The sequence below is a fragment of the Diceros bicornis genome, chromosome 14 (genome assembly GCF_020826845.1).
Source record: "Diceros bicornis minor isolate mBicDic1 chromosome 14, mDicBic1.mat.cur, whole genome shotgun sequence".
NCBI lineage: Eukaryota > Metazoa > Chordata > Mammalia > Perissodactyla > Rhinocerotidae > Diceros > Diceros bicornis.
The window spans coordinates 27571790-27589488 of NC_080753.1; the positions used below are offsets into that span (position 1 = coordinate 27571790).

At 44.9% G+C, this 17699-nt stretch overlaps 1 protein-coding gene across 4 annotated transcripts in view; it reads right to left on the bottom strand.

The window, feature by feature from the left end:
- CMTR1 (cap methyltransferase 1) overlaps positions 1 to 17699 on the bottom strand; it is a 67842-nt gene that overhangs the window by 5829 nt on the left and 44314 nt on the right. For 3 of the 4 annotated variants that reach the window (XR_009222008.1, XM_058554450.1, XM_058554451.1), the window contains exons 14-23: positions 9425 to 9481; positions 8621 to 8678; positions 8049 to 8117; positions 6973 to 7104; positions 5384 to 5506; positions 4613 to 4704; positions 3731 to 3799; positions 2334 to 2381; positions 1341 to 1453; positions 595 to 703 (exon numbers count right to left, since the gene is read on the bottom strand). Coding sequence is in view for 3 of the 4 variants with exons in the window: in XM_058554450.1 (XP_058410433.1) it covers positions 595 to 703; positions 1341 to 1453; positions 2334 to 2381; positions 3731 to 3799; positions 4613 to 4704; positions 5384 to 5506; positions 6973 to 7104; positions 8049 to 8117; positions 8621 to 8678; positions 9425 to 9481 (870 nt within the window). In the remaining variant the exon portion in view is untranslated. The remainder of the gene's footprint in view (positions 1 to 594; positions 704 to 1340; positions 1454 to 2333; positions 2382 to 3730; positions 3800 to 4612; positions 4705 to 5383; positions 5507 to 6972; positions 7105 to 8048; positions 8118 to 8620; positions 8679 to 9424; positions 9482 to 17699) is intronic. The other variant, XM_058554452.1, reaches the window with a different exon arrangement.

The window sequence follows — 17699 nt, forward strand, 5'->3', positions numbered from 1 at the left end:
GCTGCTGCTACTAATTGCATCCACCTGGATTCCTACAATTACTGATATTCTTGGTTTATCTGTCTATGCTGCTCTAATACAACAATATTAGTGTGGTGACAGAAACTAGTGTCAATGGCTAATTACAGGCATGTTAGGGCTGCCGGCTGCTGTCAAAACCTATGACCAACAATCTGGCAAATGGACACCGGGTCCTGAGGAGGGACAGCTAGGACCCTGAGTCCTGAGGGGCAGCGCTGGGGGCCCTCAGCAACTTCCCACCACCAGGCCAGTGTCAGAAAGTCATGTAAGCAGTGGCTGCTCCACGGAGCAAATGCCCTGCCTGGGCGGGGCCCTTCACACCCAGGACCCCCAACCATCACAGCAGGTCCTGGCATCACTCTCCTCTCACCGAGCTTACTACCCAGGCCTAGCCACACCCTGGAGGGGACCACCATCCCCACCCTTGTGGGGAGGAGCCCAGCCCATGCTCAGGGGAGCCCCTGCAGGAGGAACAATCTCAGGACCCGGGGGGTGCCCCAAGAGCGCTGGCTGGCATCCTGGCAGGAGCACCCAGGTCTGCTGAGGGGGCAGGTCTGGAGGAGGGCTACTTACTGAAATGGGGCAATGGAGTCTGCAGGGAGGTCAAAGGTAGAGATCTTGGTTTTCTTGTTGTAGAAGAACTTCCTCTTGAAGCTTTTGCTGAATCCCATAGTCCACGGCTCTGACAGGGGGAAGAGGGGAAGAAGCCCAGAAAGGACACAAAATCCCCATGGGGGACAGGCCAGGCCAACGCAAGGATGTGCCTTCTTCCACTCTCATTCTTCTATTCCCCTCTCCCAAAAAAGCAGGCAGAGAACAGCCTGTGAGGATGCAGCCTTCATCACCAGCCCAAATGGGCTCCAGGAGGACAACTAAAATAATTACTTCTCAACAACCTTACCCCAGTCCTGCCAACCTGCTACCAGGTTAACATCTCTGGGACCCTGGCAGAGGTAGCAAGACTGTTAGCCAGAGGACACTGAAAAAAAGGAATTCTACAGGGGATGCAAATGGCCAAGCTTGGCTTTCTGTATGTGCTGCTGCCCACTGAGAAGGCCCTTTTCCTACCATGAGGACACCACGCATGCATATATTATAAGTTGGGCTCCTCTCTCCCCAGCCCCAACCCAATCCCCGGAACCCACCAAAGTACAGAAAAAGCTCAGGGAACAAAGTCCCTCCCAAGATACACCTCAAAGAAATGCCAGCCTGGCTGCTACCCATCTTAGTAGGGAGCCCTTAACTCTAGCTCAGGCAGGGTCTGGGCCACTCATCCTGGCTGAGGAAGGGTGGACAGGGAACACTCACTCATCACCCACCATTCACTGTCCTGACGATGTAGAGGCCAGTGGGCACAAAGTGCCGGTCGTCCCGCCCTGTGTAGCTGAGCCTTGGTGTGCCGCTGGAGCCCTTGATGATCTTCATTTCTAACCTGATCTCCCGAGCAGGCGTGCAAACAGGTAGTATGAGTGTGTGCATGAGAGAGAGAGAAAGCCCTAATACTAGCCTCTGGCTAATATCAAAATCACACCAACTACAGTATTTTATCTTGTTCTGACATAAGAAACTGAGGCAGAGATGTAAGTGAGTTGCTCCAGGCCACACAGCAAGTGAGTTAGTGCAGCACTGGGTTTAGAACTCGGGCTTTGCACTCCCAACCAAGCACTGGAGGCAGGGGAGTGACAGACGCCCCTGCTATGTTGCTGCTGTTTGGGGGGTTTCAGGGTGAACCAGTAAGGACAAGATCTGAGACCACGGGTGCCACTGGGTCAGTCTACCACCCATGGCATCACTGTGGCCACTAAAGAGTTAACATGAGACCATGAGATCTGGCCCAGCTCCGGTGGCCACAGCGGGCACACACCCAGGATGAAACCCACAGATCTGAGCACCCCGCACACCACTAAGAATGCGAGGAAGCAGTTATGCCCCCTCTGCCCCTCCAGGTTCAATTTCTCTGTTAGCACCAGGAGCTGGGATTTATAGTATTTCAAGCAGCCTGCTGCTCTGCTCCTCGCAGGGACAATCGTAACTATTACGGCATCAATGAGCCCGTATTTCTGCCAGACACACACCCGGCCCTGCTCTCCTCCTGACAGGGTGCTGAATCAGCTCTCAGCCAGGGGCCTCTTGGCTGCAGTGAAGCCACGCTGAGGCAAAGGAGGTGGGGGGTAGAGGCAACCAACCAGGGCCATCTCACTGCCCCACCCCCAAAGCATCTCTACAAAAAAGTAGAGAATGAATCCTGGACACTGCTGCAGCCCCACCCCAACAGCTCTCAAATCCTGAGCTACCCGGGTTGAGTCACTCACCTGACAAAAATCTTCTCCATCTCCTCCAGCCTGTATACCTCCTTCACCCTGTGGGCAGAGGGATGGAGAGAGGACAAAGGCTTCCTGGGGGGACATTCCTGTCTGGGCAGCAGCTGGTAGGCAGGAGGCTGTGCCTGTCCTAACCCTCAGCCTCGGGCCCCTGCACCACCCAATCTACCAAGAACTAGGACCCCCAGCCCATTGCACTGACGTCTTACCAAGACAAGCTCTAGGTTTCAGAGCGGCCAGGCAGCCCCTCGAACCATAACTATGGTTATGGAAGACGGGAGGGGGAGAGAGGAAGGTCTGGCAGACACAGATGTCTCTGTAAGCATTCCCACCCAGGTCTTCACCATTACCAGAGGCCAGAGGCCAAGGGCCAGGCTCTTGCCCAGGTCTGTCTACATCGATTTTAGGCCTTCCTGTAGCAGAGTTACTTCCAAATAGTCCTATTAGGCCAATTACCATCAGGGGTGGGGGGACCCCTACCCAGGATGCAGGGCTCCTGTTTGATGCCCAGCCTTCCACCAATGGAGGCCCCTGAACACGCCTTTGCAACTGCTACTGGGTAAGGTCCCCAGAGACCCAGCAACCAGACCACAAGCAACAGAGGCAGGGTTCCTGAAAGCTGCCTCTCAGGACCTGGCAGACAGGCCATTTTAAAGCACAGGAAAAAATTGCTTTTAGACTTTTAGAAGAAATCTATAAAGTGCATTCTCACTACTGGATTTAACTGTAACTAAAAATGATTTTGATAAAGTATAAATAGACATCTCAGTCTCTAGTCCCATGAAGCCCCAAAGGCAATAATCTCAGACCTTGGCCCAGCCTAGAAAAGTCTGTTCTCCACCTGTCTGCTCCCTAACTTCTCATCCTCCTCTCCTCCCTCAGGGGTCTAGAACTTGCACATTACCTATCATGGCAACAAACCCTGGCCTTCTTCCCAAGCATCAAGGATCCCACTCCCTCAAACGATCCTTCTCTTTTTCATATTCAAAAACTCCCATTCCCTCAGTACCCTTTTCTTACCTAAAAAAAAAAGGAAAAGGCCAGGTGATATGCTAATGATACTCAAGAGTGAATGTGTGACTCCCAAGGTGTGTTAGCGCTCTCAGAAGCACGTGCATCTTAAATGAGGACGCCTTAACCCCTAGGAATGAATCTCTCCTGTCGAGGTTCACCCACTGTGGCAGGCAGGATGGGGAGATATTCTGGGATGAAGGAGCCACCTACCTAGCACCCCTAAACATCCCTCAAGGGCAGTCTTACCTCTAATGCCAACCTTGCCTGGTCCCCTCCACTGAGCCCTCCCATCCCCCACAAGACAGGGAAGCAAGCATTGGCCAGAAAGAAGCAATGAAGCAGGGGGATTTGGGAGAGAGAGACAATATGCTCACCTGATGGGATTCATGTCAGGCCGACTGGGCTTGGAAACAGCTTTCACAAATTTCTCAGCAAGCTGAATTCTACAATCCAAACAGAGTCTCTCAGAGGCAAGCAAGGGTGCCTCCACCAGCACCCGTCCCCAGGGCATATTTATGGCACCAGTGAGAGAACACGCCTGAATCTGCAGCAAAACTGCTCATATGCCCCAGAAGCCCACCCTGCCCTGCTCCACTGCCGTCTTGATGCATGTCCTCTCCCTCTCTCTGGATTCTGACCTCTAAATTTCGCTACATCTTGGTTGGTTTTCCTGAAGTGTGCCTTCAGCTGTGCTCAATCACCTCTGCTAGAACTTCAAGTATCATCTTTACTGTATATGTCTGCTCCATCACCCCAAACCACAAATACCACAGTACACCCACTCAGATGAACCAACTCAGGAGTGACAGCAGCATCATGGTGGTGTAAGATGTCCCTCCTTTTTTAGCAACTGATTAGGCATCCATCCACAAACAAAAGTGCCTCTGTGGGAGTTGTGAGATCCAGATGAACCAACTTAAATGGGACCACCCAAGCATAAGACGTTCTTCAGAGGAGAAGACCCTCTCTCCCCCCATAAGGTTGCGCTCTTGCTCAACCTTAACACAAACATCACCTCTGATCTGAAGAGCTATGGCAAAATGGAAAATGCTGATATCTATGACAAGCACGGCCCACGCTCTAGCCAACTCTGAAGTGCCAACACCAGTTTCTCACCCTGTCCTTGGAACCGGCCAGTGGGTAGGAGACGGAAACTTAAGCAGAGAAGGCCTGGGTGGAGGGCCAACCCTCGGAAGTTGCTGCCATAGAGCTGCCCTGGCCCACCCCTCCCGCCCTCCCCAGGGCCCAGGTCAGACCGCTGGTTAAAGTGCTGCTCCCGCACGTCACTGCCATTCAGCACGAGGACATCGAGGATGTGGATGGCACTAATCTTCCGCTGGGCCTTCCCCTAGAAAGATAAGTACACTGCCCACACTGCTAGGCATCGGCCTGGGGCCCACTCTGCCCACCATGCACGCTGGCCTCCTTTCTACCCACAGCTGGGGGGAGGGAAGGACTCTAAACACAGGATATGTCTCTTCCCTCTCTCAACTGGTTCTCAGCAGTAGATTGGCCCAGGCTTCTGAGCAGGCAGAGATCTGAGGTTTTGGGTGGTGAGCCCCCTTGAACCTCAAACCCAGTGAGGCTGCCACCATGGTGTTCCAGCCAGGGCCTGGCTTCCCACCCTTGCCGACTGTTCCACTGACTATTCTGAAAGTCATCTGAATGCCTGTAATACCCAAAGCTCATGGAAAATAACAAGTTGCTTCTTTCCTAAGGGATCCCTGGTCAAAGACTAAATCAGCAGCTAAAAACCCAGTAGGCCCACCAGGACCCTCAGTGCACAGAGACGATCAAGGTCTTCTCCTACACATACAGAGACTATGGTCCTTCCTACCTGAATATACTGTGGCTTAGAGCAACTGCTCAAAGAGAAGGAATAATTACAAAGCCTTCCCCAGGCCCTGGGCCCTGTCAAGCACCATGTGCAATGTAACCCAGTTAACTCAGGGAAAAAGGCCAGGCTCAGCTGTGCCCCAGTTCCCTGGCTGGCAGGGCCAGAACACATGAGCAGAACCACCTCTGACCTCCCCTTTCAGCTCGTGGACAATCTCCACAGAGAGCAGAGTGTCCCGGGGTAGCTCTGTCTTCAGGTCCAGCTTGACCCAGCGGTCTGACTGGCGGCCATCCCATGTGTAGATCTGGGACTTCTACGGACAGAGAGAAAGGGCCTGGTCAGGCAGGCATGGAATGTCAGGGGTGAGAGGCTTAGTTCTCAAAAGGGCTTTTATTTTTATTCATTTATTTATTTTTTTTTTTTTGAGGAAGATTGGCCCTATGCTAACATCTGTTGCCAAGCTTCCTCTTTTTTTTTTTTCTTTTTTCTCCCCAAAGCCCCAGTACATAGTTGTGTATCATAGTTGTAGACTTGTAGCTCTTCTACATGGGATGCAGCCTCAGCATGGTTTGACGAGCAGGGAGTAGGTCTGCGCCTGTCTTCACCAGGATCCAAACCGGCGAACCCCAGGCCGCCGAAGCAGAACACGCAAACTTCACGCGTGGGCTACCGGGCCAGCCCCTCAAAAGGGCTTTTAGTTGGAGGCTACAAGCTGATAGGGCTGGAAAATGTAAGAAGAAAATGTCTAGGAGAGACTAGCCAGTTCTACTTCAGTGATAAAGATAGGGCTTCCTCCACTGCCTCAGCAGAAGAGAATTAGAGATCTGGCTTGGTCCTGGCGGTCAGTAACAGGCCCAAGGCACCATTCAAAAGGCCTAAGTCCGTGATTAGTGGCCCTCAAGAAAGATCCAGCTTGGTGTATGTCTGAGGTGGGTTTGGTGAAGGGTCCATAGAGTAGAGGGGGAGACAGAAAGTAAAAAGAGAAAAACAGTGTGAGAGGACACAAAGAAAGTAAGTGAGGAAGAAGAGATAAAATTATATAGAAAGACAAGTCAGAGTGGAAAGAAAGCAATGATGACTTTACCCAATTAAGTAAGATACAGAACTGCAAAGGCTTTCCCTCACCTCATTTTAGACTCCAAGGGCCCCAGAATAAGGGTAGGTGGTGTCTTTGCAAGACAAGGGATGACATGGGGTGGTGGGGGTGTTGCAAAGAAACAGCTGCATGGGCTCCAGCCAGATTAGCCTGCTTACCATCCTGCTAGCTTAGGAAATTCTACATCACAAGAAAAGAGGCACTGTTCCCTTCAGCAATGCACAGGGATGAATAAGCAAACACACGTATAAATGAAACAATGAATGAATGAATGACACTTGGCTAACTCAGAGGAAGAAAGGAAGTGAAATTTCTTTTTTTTCTTTTTTTTTTAATAATTTTATTTATTTATTTTTCCCCCAAAGCCCAAGTAAATAGTTGTATGTCACAGCTGCACATCCTAGTTGCTGTATGTGGGACGTGGCCTCAGCAGGGCCGGAGAAGCGGTGCGTCGGTGCGAGCCTGGGATCCGAACCCGGGCTGCCAGTAGCGCAGCGCGTGCACTTAACTGCTAAGCCACGGGGCCAGCCCAGGAAGTGAAATTTCAAAGCTAGGGTCAAAGCCCAGCTCCTTAGTGCCAAGAGAACACACACTGAGTGTGGCAGGTAGCTGTTCAGATTCCCATAGACAGAGGGTAAGGTTCCACCACCCCAAGCTGGAGAGGAAGCCAGCTGCAGACTTACCCCGAGGCAGATAAGGAACTTCTGCTCGCTGCCAGACACCATGCAGCGGTAGTCGAGCACTGGGCGGATCTTCTCCAAGGTTTTGGAGGTGAGCAGTGTGGGCTTATAGCTGAAGATGTCAATCTCAGTGCCCTGTAGACCCAGGTCAGAGAAAACACGGCTGGGTTGGGGGAAGGGACAGGCGCTCAGTATGGGTGCCTGAATCGGTGGTAGGGGCAGGCTGGGAAAGGCGAAGATAGGAAGTATTTGCCCTCTGAAACATGCCCCCGTGCCCCCTGCTCTACATAACCATGCACTAACTGGTATCTAATTCCATCTGCTTGGAGTGTTCCTTTAGGACCGATTAGGCGAGGCTGGGAAAGGAAAGAACACCTAGTCCCCGAGTACAGATCGATTTAGCAGAGCTATAAGGAAATGCCACCAAAATATAAAAGCCACTTCTCACCAGCAGTTGGTTTGACAGCAGTTCTCTCTCCACCCCATTCAGAAAAATGTACACACGCTATTCTTTTGAGGCCATCTTGAACCTCATTCTCCAGTCCCTGACCCCACAAAACCAGCACAAGGGCCCATGATCTGGGCCAGATTTACATGAAGCCCAGGGAAAAGCTGGAAGTCAGACAGTAGAAAAAAACAGGGCAGAAGAATTCTGAGGACCAGCTCAGCAGAAACAGGACAGGGAGCCTAGGGTTAGGCCAGCCCCACTACAGAGCTCTCCTGGCAGCCTCTCTTGGCCCTCTGCCCAGCTCCTACCTAAGATCATCCTACACTTCATGTCTCCCCTGCAGGCAAATGTCATGGGACCCTGAACTTGCCAGAGTAATAGCCAGCACCTCCTTTTGGGCAGTGGGAATGCTGAGCACAACACATCTCAGGACAAGAATGTTCAGGCAGCTAGACGGGCTCTCGGGGAACTCAACACCCTACAAGGTTCCCACCTGTGCTGGCCTCAGCTCAGCCCTTCGGAGCTCAGGTGGTGGATGCACAAGCCCTCTAGAGGCCAGGCATCTGCGGGTCTCAGTGATCCCTTCCACATCTAGGGTTAGGCCTCTCTGAAGTTTTATTTTCAAACTTACCTGGATTAGCTCAAAGAACTTAGATTTTGGGTCTGAGGAAGAAGGAGCAACTCGAGCCTGGTCTGGGATCTGAAACGAGACAGCCCAGAGGTTTGACTTTCAAATGCGCTTCTGACCAAGGCTATGTGTGAATCTATGTAGGTGAGGGGACAGGTTCAAACTGGGGAAGAGGAAATGGCATGTAACAAAGGAGGCTAGAAAGGGGGGGATGGAGGTGGATACTTCAGTTACCGCTCCCTTTCAGGCCCTGTGGTGCATACCCCAAAGGCCACTTCCCTTTCTCTGGGGCTCTCTGTGGTCAGTGCTGCAACACAGGGCCACCAGCAGCAAAATGAGGCCTGTTCACCCACCACCCTTGTCCTTTCTGACCCAGCTGCAGGATCAAACTGACAGTGAAAGGGCCATGGAGATCATTCCCAACAATGCTGAGACGCCCAGCTCTGAAATGCTGTGAGGGTAGGCAGACATTTTCATGCAGGGAGAGACCCTAAGGTGACAGGGTTGGGAGTCAATCCCATTCTTCTCTACAGCTTCCCTGCCCTGAAGCAACAATGGCCTGGGGAGATGCTCACCCCCCAAAGTCGGAGGCACTCTTTCCGGATCTCTGCCTGCCGAGGCTCACTCAGGGTCCTGGGAAAACAAAGCCAGCAAGTGATTAAAACCTCCAAGAGGCACAAGGAGTGTGCCTCCTGTGCACCCCTCAGAACCCTAGAAAGGAAGCCTGCATGAATGAACGTTTGTGCACACCTGGAGACCATGCTGCCATTAGCCTAGGGTGCTTTTAACACTCACATGGCTCTACCTCTTGAAGATGGGCGCTCAGATGTACACAAAATGGGATGACCTCCCCTTCCCACCACAAAGGAAAGGGAGAAGACTGCCCTCCTGACCTCCCTGGATGCCATATACCCTTCTTCCAATTACCCATCAGCACATTCTGGCTCCTCCTCTGCTAATACGGGCCACATTAAGTCCATCCAGGGGATGTCACTATGCCCCAGAAAGCTGAATTAGCTTATGTTTGCCCCCTACCAGAGGTTTTCCTTGACCAGTCCTACCTCTCCTCTCTTGATCACTCTATGCTGTGTCCCCTGAACATTATGTATTCTACTCGCGCTATGCCACTCCACACCTCTGATGCACTGTCAGTAACTTTTCCTATATCCTTCTCCTGGGTTACTCTTATCTGCCCAAAGACACTGTAAAGTCTTTAAGGGCAAGGTTCTGGGATCCTTCACAGACTACAGCAGAGTATGAGATAAAAGAGTAGGCATTTTAAATGTTGAAATGAAATAAACAAAGAGCTCAGGGGGAGGAGCAAAATGAAAAGATCTTCCCTTGAAATAGATGAATTCTGGAAAGTGGGCAACACTCACGTGTCTTGAACAAAGGCATGGATTTTGGCCAGAGCTTTGATCTGCAGACTACAGTGGCTAGAAGAAAAAAAAATGATTTGCTTTCAGAAGGATTACCAAAAAAGACAACCCAAAGACATCAGGACAGCGAAGTTGAGCTGGAGCAGTGGCCATCTGTATTTAGGGGAAAGTTGAAAGAGAATCCCCTCAACCACACACCAAGGTACAGTTACATGGGGCCTGCCGATGGATGAGGGTAAAGCAGAACTGAGTCAAATCCTCCAGACACTCAGATCTCAAGTCCTGCTAAAATGAAGGTTTTGATCCCATCCTTAAAAATTTGAAAGCAGTGGTGAACTGATCCTAAATAAGCCAACAATAAAGCCCAGACCCAGTTCAACTACAGACTAAACTGACTCAACTACCTACACTAACAGCTACCCCTTCTACTTTAGTCTCCACTGTTCTTTTACACACAATGTCTGGCATTTAATAAAAAAGTATGAGATGTGATAAAGCAAGAAAATGTGACCCATTGACAAGAGGGAAAACAACCCAATAGAACAAGACCCAGAGATGGTCCAAATGTTGGAATTGTCAGACAGGGCCTTTAAAATAACTGTAGGGCCCGACCCCATGGCATAGCAGCTAAGTGTGCGCGCTCCGCTGCTGGCGGCCCGGGTTCGGATCCCGGGCGCACACCAATGCACCGCTTGTCACGGCATGCTGTGGTGGCGTCCCATATAAAAAAAAGTAGAGGAAGATGAGCAAGGATGTTAGCCCAGGGCCAGTCTTCCTCAGCAAAAAGAGGAGGATTGGCATGGATGTTAGCTCAGAGCTGATCTTCCTCACAAAAAATAAAATAAAATAACTGTAAAAAACATGTTAAAGGATCTGGTGGTAAGGTGTACAACATGCATAAAAAGATGAGAATATCAGCAGAGATATAGAAACTATATTTTAAAAAAGCAAATAATTTTAGAAATGAAAAATATGGTATTGGAGATAAAGAATGATTTTAATGGGCTTATCAGTCAGCAGACTGAACACAGTAGAGAAAAGAAGCAGTGAACTTGAGGACTGACAGGTCAACGGAAATCCAAAGTAAACATAAAGAGAGAAAAACATGAAAAAAACATAACAGAGCATCTGAGCTCTGTGGGACAATAAAAAACAGTTTAACGTAAATATAATTGGAGTCTCAGAAGCAGAGGAAAGAACAGGACAAAAATATTGACAAGATAATAGCCAAGGACTGTCCCAAACTGACGAATGAAATCAATCCACAGATTCAAGGTCAGAGAATCCCAAGCAGAATCAATACAAAGACAGCCATATACAGTCATGCATCGCTTAATGACGAGGATACATTCTGACAAACGCGTCATTAGGCAATTTAATCGTTGTGCGAACATCAGAGTGTACTTACACAAACCTAGATGGTGTAGCCTATTACACATCTAGGCTATATTGTACTAATCTTATGGGACCACTGCTGTATATGAGTCTGTCGTTGGCGGAAACGTCGTTATGCGGCACATGACTGTATAAACACATCATGGTCAACATGCTGAAAACAAGAGATAAAGATAAAATCTTGAAAGTAGTCAGAGGAAAAAGAATACATAACATACAGGGAAACAATGGCTGATTTCTCATCAGAAACAAGGAAGGCAGAGAACAATGGAGCAATATCCTTAAACTGCTGAAAGAAAAACATTGCCAACTCAAATTCTATATCCAATGAAAATACCCTTCAAAAATGAAAGGGAAATAAATACATTTTCAAAAGACAAACGCTGAAGGAATAAGTCTCCAGCAGACTTGCACTACAAAAATAGGTTAAAAGAAATTCTTTAAGCTGAAGGGAAATGATTCCAAATGGAAACCTGGTTCTGCAGAAAGGAATGAAGGAATGGATAAATATGTCAGTAAATATCAAGGACCTTTTTAAAAGAATTAGATGTACATATATGGGTGTATCTTTAAATCTCTTTAAAGGCTATAGACTGTTTAAAATAAAAATAGCAGCAATGTAAAATAGGGTTTATATAAAACAAGAACACAAAGGCAGGAGGACTGTAAATGCATGTTTACTGTAGTAAGGTTCTTACATTGTTTATGAAGCAGCAGAATACTTTTTTTTTTTTTTTTTTTGTGAGGAGATCAGCCCTGTGCTAACATCCACCAATCCTCCTGTTTTTTTTTTGCTGAGGAAGACGGCCCTGGGCTAACATCTGTGCCCATCTTCCTCCACTTTATATGGGACGCCGCCACAGCATGGCTTGCCAAGCAGTGCGTCGGTGCACGCCCGGGATCCGAACCAGCGAACCCCGGGCCGCCGCAGCGGAGCGCGCGCACTTAACCGCTTGCGCCACCGGGCCGGCCCCAGCAGAATACTTTTTGAAGGTAAACAATGATAAATTAAAGATGCATAGTGTAATCCCTACAGCAACAACTAAAACATAACACAAAAGGCATAAAAAAGAAAAAAAAAACAAGGAGATAAAAAGGAACACGAAAAAATACTGAATTCACCCCCCCAAAAAAGGAAGGAAGGAAGGAATAGAGAAACAAAGAGAAGACAAGATAAACAGAAATCAACCAACCAAGAGAGAGGATTTAAACCCAAACATATCAATAATTATATTCTATATATAAAATGTACTAAATACCCCAGTTAAAAGGCAGACTGTCACACTGGATAAAAAGGTTAAGGCCCAATCATATGTTATTTACAAAAACGGGTTGAAAATAAAAGGACATAAAAAGATAAACCATGCAAACGCTAAGCAAAGGAAAGCCAATGTGGCTATAGTGATATATCAAAGTAGACTTCAAGACAAAGAGTATTACCAGAGCTAGAGAAGGATATTTCATAATGACAAAATTCATTAAGACGACAAAACAGTCTTAAATGTGCATGTGCCTAATAACAAAGATCCCAAATATATGGAGTAAAAACTGACAAAACTAAAGAAATAGGCAATCACAGTTGAAGACTTGAACAGCCCTCCTTTAGCAATTGACAGAATAAGGAGTCAAAATATCAGTTAAGATATAGAGGATCTGAAAAATATTAGGAACCAACCTGACCAAATTAACTTCTTTTTTTTTTTATGAGGAAGATCAGCCCTGAGCTAACATCCATGCCAATCCTCCTCTTTTTGCTGAGGAAGACCGGCCCTGAGCTAACATCTATTGCCAATCCTCCTCCTTTTATTCCCTTTTTCTCCCCAAGGCCCCAGTAGATAGTTGTATGTCATAGTTGCACATCCTTCTAGTTGCTGTATGTGGGTCATCGCCTCAGCATGGCCAGACAAGCAGTCTGTGCGGTGCGTGCCCGGGATCCGAACCCAGGCCACCAGGAGCGGAGCATGTGCACTTAACCACTAAGCCACGGGGCCAGCCCCTAAATTAACATTTATAGAACACTATACTTAACAGCAGTTGGAATATTCACCAAAATAGACCATGTGATTGACCATAAAAAGAAGCCTCAATAAATTTCAAAGGATCAAAATCATACAGAGTATATTCTGAGTACAACAGGACTAAATCAAATAGATATCTTGAAAATCTCAAAATATCTGGATATCAAATACCACACATCTACGTAATCCATGAATCAAAGAACAAATAATAAGGGAAATTCAGAGAATATTTTGAACCATATTAATGAACAGATAACATACCAAAATGCAGGAGATTCAGCTAAAGCAGTCCTTAAGGGAAAATTTATAACATTTAAACACACATGTATGTAGGGGCCAGCCCCGTGGCTTAGCGGTTGAGGGCACACGCTCCGCTACTGGCAGCCCAGGTTCAGATCCCAGGCATGCACCAACGCACCGCTTGTCCAGCCATGCTGAGGCGGTGTCCCACATACAGCAACTAGAAGGATATGCAACTATGACACAAAACTATCTACTAGGGCTTTGGGGAGAAAAAGGGGGAAAAAAAAGGAGGAGGACTGGCAATAGATGTTAGCTCAGGGCCAGTCTTCCTCAGCAAAAAAAAAAAAGAGGAAGATTGGCATGGATGTTAGCTCAGGGCTGATCTTCCTCACACACACACAAAAAAAACACACATGTATTATATATAGTTATTTAAATGCTATAAATAAATAAATAAAAGGAAATTATTATTGCCTTTATTCTCCTTAGTTTGGGCTTAATTTGCTCTTCTTTTTCTAGCTTCTTTGATTTTAGATCCCTTCTTTTAATATATATATAATAAAGGGATTATAAAGGGAGTAATAAAGGGAAATTTATAGCATTTAAATATATATATATTTAAACCTGATAAGGACTTCGAAAGAATACAGACTTAGAGACTAATATCCTTCATGAAAACAGACACAAAAATTCTTAATAAAATATTAGTAAATCAAATATAGCAATATGTAAAAGTGATATTCATGACCAACTGGAGTTTATCCAAAAAATGCAAGATTTGTTTACCATTTGAAAAATCACTCAATGAAATTCACTGTATTAATGGAATAAAAAAAGAATATAATAACTTCTGCAGATAAAGAAAAAGTATTTGCGGGGGCTGGCCCGGTGGTGCAAGCGGTTAAACGCGCGTGCTCCACTGCGGCAGCCCGGGGTTCGCTGGTTCGGATCCCAGGCACGCACCGACACACCACTTGTTGAGCCATGCTGTGGCGTTGTCCCATATAAAGTAGAAGAAGATGGGCATGGATGTTAGCCCAGGGCCAGTCTTTCTTAGCAAAAAAAAAAGAGAAGGATTGGCAGATATTAGCTCAGGGCTGATCTTCCTCACAAAAAAAGAAAAAGTATTTGACAAAATTAAACATGCATTCACGACAAAAACCCTCAGCAAACTGGGAATTGAAGAAAACTTTGTCAGCCTGAGTCTGATAAAGGACAACCACAAAAAATCTATAGCTAACATCATACTTAATGGTTAAACACTTTACGCTTAAACTCAAGAACAAGGCAAGGATGTCTGTTCTCATCACTTCAATTCAACATCGTACTAGAGGAACTAGTCAGTGCAATAAGGCAAGGAAAAAAAACTACCATATGATCTAATAATTCCATTTCTGGGTATTTATCCAAAAGAACTGAAATCAGAATCTCAAAAAGACAGCAGCACCCCTATGTTCACTGCAGCACTATTCAAAACAACCAAGACGTGGAAACAACCTAAATGTCCATTGACAGATAAATGATTAAACAAAATGTGCTATACACGTACAATGGAATATTATTCAGATTTAAAAAAAAAAAAGAAATTCTGCAATATGTGACATGAATGAACCTTGAGGACATCATGCTAAGTAAAATAAACCAGTCACAGAAAGGCAAATACTGCATGATCCTAATTATACAACGTATCTAAAATAGTCAAATTTACAGAATCAAAGAGTGGAATGATGAGGAAGATTGGCCCTGAGCCAATGAATGAATGAGCCTCTGAATGATGGTTGCCAGGGACTAGAGGGAGGAGCACATGGGGAGATACTTAAATCAATGAGTATACTAGCAATGAACAATTGGAAAATAAAATTTTAAAAATATCATTTCCGGGCTGGCCCGGTGGCTTAGCAGTTAAGTGCATGCACTCCGCTGCTGGCGGCCCGGGTTCGGATCCCGGGCGCGCAGGGACGCACCACTTGTCTGGCCATGCTGAGGCCGTGTCCCACATACAGCAACTGGAAGGACGTGCAGCTATGACATACAACTATCTACTGGGGCTTTGGGGGAAAAAATAAATAAAAATTAAAAAAAAAAGTATCAGAAAATAAAATTTTAAAAATATCATTTCCGGGCCGGCCCCATGGCTTAGCGGTTAAGCACACGCGCTCCGCTGCTGGCGGCCCGGGTTTGGATCCCGGGCACATATCGACGCACCGCTTCTCTGGCCATGCTGAGGCCATGTCCCACATACAGCAACTAGAAGGATGTGCAACTATGGCACACAACTATCTACTGGGGCTTTGGGGGAAAAATAAAATAAAAAAATTAAAATAAAATAAAAAAATAAAATTAAAATAAGATAAGATAAGATAAAATAAAATAAAATAAAATAAATAAAATATCATTTCCAATAGCATCCAAACCCATAAAATTCTTAGGGATAAATTTGACAAAAGATGTGTAAGACCTCTATACTGAAAACTTTAAAACATTGCTGAGAGACATTAAACAACCTAAATATAATCACGCATCACTTAATGACAGGGATATGTTCTGCGAAATGTGTCATTAGGCAATTTCATCACTGTGTGAACATCATAGAGTGTACTTACACAAACCTAGATGGTATAGCCTAAGACACACCTAGGCTATATGGTACTAATCTTATGGGGCCACCATTGTATATGCAGTTTGTCACTGATTGATATGTCATTATGTTGTGCATGACTATATACAGATATTTTTTTGTTCATGGATGGGAAGATTCAATATTGTTAATATGTCAATTCTCCCCAAATTGATTTATAAATTCAATGTAATCTCCATCAAAACTCCAAAAGGCTTTTTATAGAAATTGACAAACTGATTCTAAAATTTACATAGAAATGCAAAAAACCTAGACTAGTCAAAACAATCTTGAAAAAGAACAAAGCTAGAGAACATACACTACTTGACCTGAAGATGACTTTTTTCAAAGTATAGTCATCAAGATAATATGGCAGAGGACAGACAAACAGATTAATGAAACATAGTGCCCTGGATAAAATCACACATATACAGTCAATAATTTCCAACAAGAGTGCCAAAGCAATTAAATAGGAAAAGGAAAGTATCTTCAACAAATGGTGCTAGAACAATTGGATACCTGTAAGGAAAAAAGAATTTCAACTCCTACATCACACCATACACAAAAATTAATTTCAGGTGGACTATAGACCTAAACATATTAAAACTATAAAACTTGTAGATGAAAACAGGGGAATATTTTCATGACTTTAGCATAGGCAAAGACTTTAGAAAGAAAACACACATCACTAACAAAAAGAAAAAATTGATAAACTGGATTTCATCAGCAAAATTTTAAACTTCTAGGCATCCAAATTGAAAAAGAAGTAAAATTATCTCAGTTCACAGATGACATGATCTTTTATGCAAAAAATCCTAAAGGTTCCACAAAAAACTTATAATAATAAAATTCAGCCAATTTGCAGGATACAAAATTAACACACAAAAATCAGTCACATTTCTATACACTAACAATGAACAATCTGAAAAGGAAATTAAGAAAACAAACCCATTTACAATAGCATAAAAAAGAATAAAATACTTAGGAACAAATTAAATCAAGGAAGTGAAAGACTTGTACACTGAAGGCTACAAAACACTGCTGAAAGAAATGAAGGACATAAATAAATGGAAAAACACCCTGTATTCATGGATTGGAAGACTTAATATTGTTAACATGACAATATTACCCAAAGCAATCTACAGATTCAATGCAACCTCTATCAGAATCCCAACAGTAGTTTTTGCAGAAATAGAAAAACCTATCCTAAAATTCATATGAAATTTCAAGGGACCCCAAATAGCCCAAACAGTCTTGAAAATGAAGAACCAAGCTGGAGGAGTCACACTTCCTGATTTCAAAACTTACTACAAAGCTACAGTAAAACAGTGTAGTACTGGCATAAAGACAGACATATAGACCAATGGAATAGAATAGAGAGCTCAGAAATAAATCCTCACATATATGATCAAATGATTTTCAACAAGGGTGCCAAGACTATTTAATGGGGAAAGGACAGTCTTTTCAACAAATGGTGTTGGGAAAATTGGATATCTACATGCAAAAGAATGAAGCTGGACCCTTACTTTACACCATCTACAAAAATTAACTCAAAATGGAACAAAGACCTAAACATAAAAGCTAATAAAACTATAGAACTCTTAGAAGAAAACATATGGAAAAGCTTCATGACAGATTTAGCAATGATTTCTTGAAGATGATATCAAAAGCAGAGGCAATAAAAGAAAAAATGGATAAACTGGACTACAAAATTAAAAACTTCTGTGCATCAAAGTACATAATCAACACAGTGAAAAAACAACCCACAGAATGGGAGAAAATATTTTCAAATCATGTATCTGATAAGAGATTAAGACCCAGAATATATAAAGAACTCCTACAACTCAACAATAAAAAACCACTTTAAAAATGAGCAAAGGACTTGAACAGATGTTTCTCCAAAGAATATATACAAATGGCCAATAAGCACATGAAAATATGCTCAATATCATTAGTCCTTAGGGAAATGCAAATCAAAACTACAATGAGATACCACTTCACA